This window comes from Rhinopithecus bieti, unplaced genomic scaffold (genome assembly GCF_001698545.2).
Source record: "Rhinopithecus bieti isolate Rb0 unplaced genomic scaffold, ASM169854v2 scaffold_33302, whole genome shotgun sequence".
Lineage (NCBI taxonomy): Eukaryota > Metazoa > Chordata > Mammalia > Primates > Cercopithecidae > Rhinopithecus > Rhinopithecus bieti.
In genome coordinates this window covers 1,318,487-1,328,124 of record NW_016814366.1, presented here as the reverse complement: position 1 = coordinate 1,328,124, position 9,638 = coordinate 1,318,487, and the positions used below count along the sequence as shown (strand labels likewise).

Below are 9,638 nucleotides of genomic sequence, written 5' to 3'. Positions count from 1 at the left end.
GGAAACCTCATTCTAAACAAATTATCCCAAGGACAGAAAACCAAATACCACATGTTCTCACTCATAGGTGGAAATTGAAAAGTAAGAAACTTGGACACAGGGCGGGGAACATCACACACCGGGGCCTGTCATGGGGTGGGGGGAAGGGGGGAGGGATAGCATTAGGAGATATACCTAATGCAAATGATGCGTTAAAGGGTGCAGCACACCAACATGGCACATGTATGCGTATGTAACAAATCTGCATGTTGTGCACATGTACCCTAGAACTTAAAGCATAAAAAAAATTACCAGTAATTTTCAGATGCAATCTCAAAAACATAAGTTGAAAACAATTAACTTTCTGAGGAGTTGAAGCAGTTATTTTAAATGTACTATGAATTCTTTAGTTAGAAAAGTATTTCCTACATCAAATCTCTAGAGAAAACCAGTATTGATATCTCTATGTCTCTCTGTGTATCTATCACTATTTGTATCTATCACCATTTTTATCTATCAATCAATCAATCAATCATCTGTATCACCATTTGTAACTAAAGCAACCTGTCAGGCCAACTGGTTCCTGTCTTTGATTGACTTACAAACTCACAAAGTTTCCATTTAATATTCTTTTCATACATAAAACATTTTATCTAAAATAAATAGAAGAAGGTAGTGTGACATATGGGATTATATACCTGATAAATTCTTTCCACTTCAGTGGGACTTTCATTGTTGCAATTGGGGGTAAAAATTGGAATACAGAATAAGCTGTTCCCAAATTTCTACTGCTTTCTTCTGTAGAAATCTAAATTCAAGACAGGTCCAAATGCTCAAAATTGTGGTTAAAAGTTCAGTAGTGCAGAATTAGATTCAACAAAGGATAAAAGGAAAAGGTACCTAATAGTGTAATAAAATATTTGTAAAATAAGACCCTCTCACAACTACCCATCCCTGCCATGTCTATGGAAAAAACTAACCCCACTGGAGTGGCCCAAATGACTATGCCAAGGATGAGTAACCAAACCAATAGCAATCATAATAGATGGAACATACATGATTAAGAGATAAACAGCTTTGGAAAGGAGTTGGTGCAAGTTATGTCCAAGAAAAGAGCTTCAGACTGGATGATGGTAACCCAATCCTCTGAGATCCCTCTTCGTTGGGAAGCATCAATGCTAGGTGATCAAGGAGACAGCTGTATCCTGAATGATACTGAGCTGCTGTTCTAGTTACTGATGATATCTGCACTCCCATCTAGACCATGTCACATTTCCTTACATCCTTGCCCAAACCCACTATGAAAAATAATCTGGGCATGTGTCTTCCTTGCACTATAAAGTGTAAATTCATCCATCCACAGAATCTAAAATATAAATACTCTGACTACAAATGAAATAAGCGGAAATTATTTTCTCTGTAAGATGAAAGTGTGTCAAACAAGTCCCTGCAGACAAGAATGTCAAAAGTATAGCTGTCTTCAAATAATGATTAGGGGACATAAAAAAGAACTGTTATATGTAACTCCGTGGTACATTGGAAAGCAACCTCCATTCCTGTTGTCTGACTTTAAGTACCTATGTTACTGTATAAGCAGTGAACAGCTGTAATAATGGATAGGATTGGAGCACAAACCAGTACCTATCTGCAAAATGTATATAATAGTGTTTTGACAAGGCAAATCAGCAATTACAAAATATGTATTTCGTTCCACAATTGAGTTCAACCAACCAAAAATACACATATTCTGCATACCTACTATGCACCAGGCATAGAGTGAGATGTCAGAATGAATAAATCATAGATTTCACTCTCAAGGAACTTAGATGGAGACCAAAACAAGAGAAAAAAAGATTCTCTGAAACTCCAACGTGGTGAGTCCTACAAATGTGATACACACCCAACATTCTAAGTAGTACTGCAGGCAGTCTCCGCTTTTTCCGATAGTACATTCCTGGAATACACATCATAATGGAATTTGCCAAACATGCTATTTTCCTAGTGAGAGGAAATATGGTGCCACAGAAAGTGCACTAAATAAATAGCACCAAATAAATTGGTAAACAGTATGTTCAAAGAAACAAAGCTTCAACGATGGTATGTGTAACTAAACACAGTTAAGCATCCATCCTGTAAAAATATACAAACTTAACATGTTTCAAAAGTGTTTTCAAGATACAAAGAGGAATGCAACAGTTAGGAGAAGTATAACACATTGTGCAAAAACATTTTTAATAGTTGTATTACCTGTTCTCCTTCTAGAAAAATTTGAGGCAATGCTTTTCTTCTCAAAAAATTTCCCTGTGCTAGAAGGGGCATTTGAAGTCATCCCACTGACTCTGGAGCTGCCCTCAAAGTATTGAGTTGATTTTTAATAATCATTCACAGTGAAAAGCACTTTTTAAAAGTAAGGCCATAACCCATTTCGGACAGTGTGATAAAGAGACATAGGTTTTAGAATACAACTGGGTTTCAAATCCTGAATGTGACACTTAGTGTCATGTGATCTCGGGCATTTCCTAACCACTCTTGAGTTTCAATTTCCCCATGTGTAAACCAGAAATGACACCTACCTCACCACGGTTAGATTAGTAAATGTATGAGGAGTATCTTGTAAGTTGTAGGCATTCAATAAATGGTGTCTATTGCTAATATTATTGTCTTTATGTTTCTTCTGCCTCCTTTGTTTACCCGAGGTTAAAAGTTTAGTGCAGAATTAGATTCAATAAAGGACAAAAGGAAAAGGTACCTAATAGTATAATCAAATTTTTTTTAACTAAGATCCTCTCACAACTACCCAATGACAACCACTACTACATTTTGGAGTAATCCATCTAGACTTTTTTCCTCTCAATGAAAATGTTTCCTGTAGAATTACTAAAACTAGAATAAAAGTATGTCCTGAGTACGTACCACCAGACACCAGTCGAAAAGGCAGAGATAATGAAAGAAAGAACAGCAGTAAACCAAGAACATAAACTAAGTGAAACACTGGGATGCCCCACAGAAATAAAAACTCCAGCAAGTTGCAAAGCAGCATGAATGTACTTAGCGCCACTGAGCTTTACACTGAAAAAAATGGTTAGTTATACATTTTATGTCATGTATATTTTGCCACAAAATAAAACAAAAGCAAAACCCCTAGAAGTTAAGGCTTGGTCCATTTTGTATTCTTAGAACCTAGAATGTGCTAGCTCATTAGAGTCAATATTCTCTGAATAAAAGTAAACAAGTTAGTGACAGGATTGGTGTACCTTTTTCTAGTTTCCAACTCAGTCAACTGTGAAGATTAAGGGTAGTAAAAGATAACTTAAAATTGTTTACAAGAAATATACCTTGATGATTTACTACTGATATTGATGACATCAGCCTGGTTCTTGTATCTTTCCATGCTAGTGAACTCAGAGGCCCAAGGCTTTGTCCCAAACTAAGATCATAGGGTAAGGGCCTCACGAAGTGTTTGGGTTGAGTCTGCCTCATGGGTGAAATGTAAGTAGGGTCTCCTTAGAGTCAGCAGAGGTATATTAAGGCTGCCATGGCTGACTAGTTTAGAGTGATTTGTTTCATCAGCAAGACCTGCAGACTTCTGTACCAACATTTCATATCTACAGGCAAACTACAAAACCCCCACATCTAAAAATGTGCTTCAAAAATTCGTAACATGAAATTCTGATACACTTTTTGTTTTAGAATTTATTCACATCTTTATAAGACTGAGAAAGACTAATCCAGCGAACTATCACTTACTGATGTCTACTATAGAGCACTAGGGCAGGTTACTGGGATTCATGCGTGAAGAACTCAGGGTTAAAACAGGTTAGTGAATCAGCTTACGCCTACTTCCCTGGCTGTATTACTTCATGTACCCTAGACAAATGAAAATTTGTTTTTTTAATCTTTTAAAACTCACCTGTTGAGTTAGCACTGGAGTTGTGTGGAGGCCCAGAATTCTCTATGTTTGCAGATGCTGTAAAAATAAAGAAATATCCTGTTATGAAAGAACATATAACTAAGAATACTGGCAATATGTGGTTTTCTGCCTAGGGGGAGTGGGGGGAGTGGTGTCGAGGGTAGATTATTCCACAGGAAGTTCTACTTTTGCCCCTGTTGTTATGAAACATATCTTGAAGCTGTCACTAAAGGGGACTGTATTATCAGGTTTTTCAAGATAAACATCTAGCTTATGTAACAAACACTTACATAGTACTTACTATGTACCAGCCACTGAATGCAATAGCTTTGCCAAAATTCATTCACCCACACAACTGGGGACAGATGGACCAATTTCTGCCACTGACAGCTCTGCTGAGTGGAGTGGACCATTTCAGGAGAGGCCCTTTCTACTCGCAGGCATCTCTAGGTCTTGCACCACCCAACTAACACCCCTAATTTCATACAATGGAGGGATAAAATAGGATTTTCTTATTTAACTGCAAGCCTTCTCAGTAGAGTTTTAATTTTTAAATTACTACCTTTAGATTTGGAAAACATGTCAGAGATTTCTATGTCCCAATTAAGCAACTTTTCAGAGTGCTTTATTCGTTTTGAGTCTTTGTCTAATGAAGATTAAATATGTATACCACATAGGAAGAGAGCAAGTGTATTATTGTGTCCTTTTCACAAAGATGAACTCTCCCCCACTTGAAAAAAAAAATCCTCAAAGTACAAAGAAAAGCAGTAACTTTGAAGGATTTATCTTTACTTCTTGGGCAAATTTCTTCTTTGTGAGAATTTCTTCTTCTTGATGGGACTATCATCTATTTATCACAAAAGAATACAATGTAAGATTAACTTGAAAAAGATCAAGGTCAATAGACCATGTAGATGTATTTAGCAGCAGATAGCAAATAATTGCCAGCATTATTAGGTGCTTACCACAAGCCAGGGTTATGTGCATTAGCTCATCTAACCCTCTCAACAATTCTTAGACAGGAGTATTGTTTTGCAGACAAGAACTGAGGCCCAGGGAAGGCCATCCAGATAGAAAGTGGCAGAGACTGGAATTGGACCAGATTGTTTGATTCCTAAGCCTGCGGATATGAGTGCCAAAATGGAACTACTGATTTTTTACTCGAAACCTGGCCCCCACCTTCCCAATTGTTGCATTACCAGCTGCTCAACCCCAAAAGCAAGAGGTCATCCTTTGATTCTTCTCTCTTCCTCATCCCACCCTCCAATCCATCGGCAAGTGATTAGTCCCAAACCCCAACAGATCTAGAATGCACCCTTTTATCTCCATTGCCACTCACCATCATCTTTTGGCTGGGCTACCACAAACGCCTGTTTTTACTTCCCTGCTATTGTCACTCTTATGCGATGATTTCTTAATTTCTTGAATTAAGAAATTGAATACAGCCATTTTCAAGCCACCTCAATCCTTGCACTTTTCAGTTACAAGTCAAAAGAGTCCCTTCTTTCCACAAGGATTGTTCAAGGTGGGTTTCTGTCACTTGCCACTAAGAGTAATGACTAATAGCCTCCCCTCCCATCCTGTTAATGTTAATGTCATTCTTCAGAATACAATAAATCCTGTTCACTGATTTGCAAACGTGCTCATAGTCTCCCTCCTCCAACTGATATTTATAAAGCTATGCAGCAGACTGTTAAGAATATTTTAAAAGCAGAATTTCAATAATGTTTTTATCTTCTCCCACAATATTCTAGGCAATGGTAGTACTGTGGAATACAAGCATTATCTACTTCAAAGAGCCATCATCAACTAACATGGCTTAGTGGTGAAATGGTTAATTGAAAATTTGGATTCTGATCTGAAACCAAACATGTATTGTTTCACTTGCCAAAAATTAGCTTACTTATCTATAAAATGGGGACAATACTGTGAGGATCCAATGGGATGATTTACGGACCTAAATTAGTATAGCGTGGGATGCAAAGAAAATGTATCCAGTAAAAATCAGCCATATGAGTTTTAGTATGATTGCTAAAAATCACTATACTCCATAATGACATTGTATACAGATTACACTATATATGAAGACTTGGATTAACAGTTACTAGCTTTTTTGAGAAATCTTCTATTGTTACCTTTTAGTCTAGTTGCAAGGTGACATCATAGTCTGTAGAAACAGATTCTACCTCTGGCTGGTTACACTAGTTTATGAATTCAGCGCTCTTCTACTACAGAGCATTTTAACTTTTCCAAATGGTACTAACCTCTAGTAAGACATTAAGTAATAAACAGAACAAACAGTGAGTGTTAAAATAGGGCAAAAAAAAAAAAAAAAATCTGTGTTATGAGGGCAAAAGAAAGAAAAGCATGGTCACTCACAATTTCTCTAACCGGTAATTCATTGGAGAAACAGTAAGGTTTATCTTCACAAACACAGCAACAAATTTTTAAAAATGGAGACCTCACCTCATGAAATAATTGGTATAAAATTAGGACCAAGATGTGATTTTACCACTTTTTTCTTAAATGATCTCAAAATTAGGTCTGCGAAGCCAGTTTGTCACATGCACAATTAAGCAAACAAAAAAACTTCAGCAAAACGAAGAAAATTGTTAATTCACCCAGATCATTCCAGAAAAGCAAGTGTTGTGCTTGAACCTTCCAGATTTACAAATTGCCTTCTTTTTCTCTTGCTGGATAAAACGAACCTAAGGCTAAATATACAGTGGATGGACAGAATTCAAAACCATGAAAACCTTGGTTCACTCAAAGTTAACTTATCCTAGTTTACTGACCATTACGTAGGGACCTGACTTCTGTAACAGTTGACCAAGTAGAACAGTATTTACACAGCAAATCCCAACTTCCTGGTTTCATTCAAAAAGGGCTGTTTAAAGTCTCCAAAGGGCCAAGGGCCTAAAAGGAAACAAATTCCGCCCTACACAGAAAAGCAAAGTCAACATGATCCTGTTACGACCTTACTAGCGACGACGCGGGCCACCGGCGACCGTGCAGCTGTGCCCTTAACGCTGCGCAGCTGCTGCGCGCCGCGGCCGGGTGTTTATGGCACACGGGGTGGAGAGCGCCCCGCCAAGGGGGCAGCCGCCTCAACTGCAGCGAGGGCGGGGCGCGCTCCCCAAAGGCTCCCAGCTAGCTCCAAGAGATCCGAAGTCTAACTTCGAGCGTCAGGGGGACCTTAAGACTGTAAGTCATCTGGAGAATGCTGCATAATATTAGACGATGAAATGCCGGGGAAACGCTTGAAAAGCTCCCCAACTAACTGGGAGACGTTTCCGCGGGCCTCGGTAGACATATTTTTCAACTCAGCTAATCTTGTTTACAAACGGAAGCCTTAGATAAACTCTAACCTCGACAAACATTAACTTCAGGGAAAGGCTGTAAAAACCAACTTGCGGTAAACTCAACAGGTTATGCGCACCCGTCCCGGCCTGAGACCGCCGCTTCCAAAAAGCGAGAGGCAATTTCCTCAGCAGGCGGCCCCGGGGCCAGCCGGTGACTGGTCCAAGCCTCAGTTTCCCCCCACACTGCCCGGTCACCTCCGGGTCCGCCCCGAGCGTTCGACCAGAGACACGCGGAACTTTCTGTACCAGAGTCCAACTTGGGAACCCAAGCCTCGGCAGCGCGCTGCGTCCCACGAACGGGGCTGGCGATCCCCGCGGCCACTTACCCGCCGTGGGTGCGCTTTCATGGGCGGCCCCCAGCAGCGCTAGCACCTGCAGCGTTCCCAGGAGCAGCGCGGCCCAGGCACCTCGCGCGCCGAGTCCCATTGTTCCGAGGGCAGGATGCGGCGGCCTCGTGGGTTCCCAGCCGAGGTGGCGGCGGCGAGAGCGGCTCCCCTGCGCAGCCGGCGCCGGCTCCGCTTCCCCTTCGGCCGCTCACGTCTCCCCCTCCTGCCACTTGCCCCCCGAATGACCAAATAGGGCGCAGGAGCGGGACCTGGAGGGGCGTCGCGTGCGCAGTGGGGCGGCTGGGCCGGGCTGGGTGGCGCGGGGGCGGGCTCCGGGTTCTGGGCGTGGCGACTCGACTCCCGGCCTCCCTCGCAGGCCCGCGCCTGGGAACCCCAGAAGCCGCGAGCCGTTTCCTTTCTCTTCGGAAATGGCAGTTTTGTTGTCCTGGATGAAGGCAAGCGCCGCTGCCTCTCCGAATGCGGAGCACGCCGGCCTCGCGGTGCCCGGAAGGAAGTCTTTGAAGAGTAGTTTTGCGGGCAGGGAGGAAACAGGGGTGCGTGCGACTCAGAGTGAGAGGGAGGAGTTGCAGGGCAAGGGCGGGAGTAGGGGGAGGTTCTGGAGAGGAACTTGAGGGGATGGGATTTACTCTAAGGAGTCCTGGGCGGTTGGAGCTTTCCCCTCGCGTGACCGAGCCTTAGGGGGAAGTGCAGAAAAACAGCTCGACAGATTTGTTGCTTAAATTCAAACGTAAAACACCTACGATCTCCTTATCCCAGGTGTACCTCATCTTCTCCACCGGTTCCCTGTATCTCTGAATAAGACACGAGATTAGTGGAGTGGGCAGGTGGGGACGCGCGCAGGAGTTGGTAGCAACTCTCACTGAAATACAGTAGAGTCATGGAAAGTGGGGGTATGCATTCATCCAACCAGCTTCTTCTTGGGCCCTGCTGTCCCACTTCGGATGAAATGGCCAGTTTTCAACAGTTTTTGGCTGAGTTCCTCTTAAATCCTTGGTGCCAATGCTAATCACTTGTCGTGACTTGAAGTGCTTGTAAAGTCTGCGTTTTCATTGTGCTCAGAACTCTGAAGTGACAGGTAGCGAGCGACCTGTGGCTGATGCATGAGAATAACAAAGGCTGAGTCCTGGCTTGGGTGGGAACCCTCAGCTGAAGTAGAAGACTGAAGGATCCAGGGAACCTAAAATCACAGGGAATTCCCACCTGCAGAGGTCTTAATGTTGCAGATCTTTGGCACCTGAGCCAGATTTCATCTCATAAAGGCCACATTGCAGTTAGGTTCTCAAAACTTATGAGAAGTAGAACTTTCTCGTGTCAGGCAAATCCATCATTACCTAGGTCTGACTGGTCGTAGAGATTAACTGAGACAATCTGTCCTAAATTTACAGACTTCCATCTGTGAATTCAATCAGCAAACCTGCAAATGTTTCCCCAGCATCTATCATGGACAAAAAGCAAGCACTGCACATTTCGGTTTTGGTTACTGTATTTAACTGAGGAATCTGGTTTAGGAATAAACCGTTCTGGTGACTACCCCATTATCCAAGCATTTCACAATCTAGGCCCAACCTGTCTTTCCAGCCTTGGTTTTGTTGCCCATGGAGAAGGGTGCTTTCTGGTTCCTGGCATTTGCATACATTGTTCTTTCCTTCTGGAATGCTTTCCTCTATTCTCTTCACCAACCCACACCTAATACTTGCTTTAAGGCTCAGTGTACTTATAGCCTGGGAATCTGGGGTGGAATCAGAGGTCTGGATGATTATATCCCCACCACATTCAAGTGTTGAAACCTAATCCTCAAGGTGATGATAATAATATGTGGGACGTGGGCGGGCGTAGTGGCTTGCACCTGTAATCCCAGCACTTTGGGAAGCTGAGAAGGGTAGATCGTTTGAGGTGAGGAGTTGAAGACCAGCTTGACCAACATGGTGAAACCCCGCCCCTACTAAAAATACAAAAGATTAGCTGGGCCTGGTGGCCCATGCCTGTAATCCCAGCTACTTGGGAGGCTGAGGCACGAGAATCGCTTGAACCCAGGAGGTG

At 42.4% G+C, this 9,638-nt stretch overlaps 1 protein-coding gene across 1 annotated transcript in view; it reads right to left on the bottom strand.

The window, feature by feature from the left end:
- The window catches only part of TMEM123 (transmembrane protein 123), a 58,582-nt gene extending 50,471 nt beyond the window's left edge, over positions 1-8,111 (bottom strand). Inside the window, exons 1-2 of the mRNA XM_017850109.1 lie at positions 7,578-8,111; positions 3,890-3,946 (exon numbers count right to left, since the gene is read on the bottom strand). Of these exons, the coding sequence (XP_017705598.1) occupies positions 3,890-3,946; positions 7,578-7,677 (157 nt within the window). The 5' untranslated portion in view covers positions 7,678-8,111. The remainder of the gene's footprint in view (positions 1-3,889; positions 3,947-7,577) is intronic.
- Positions 8,112-9,638: the final 1,527 nt, after the last annotated feature.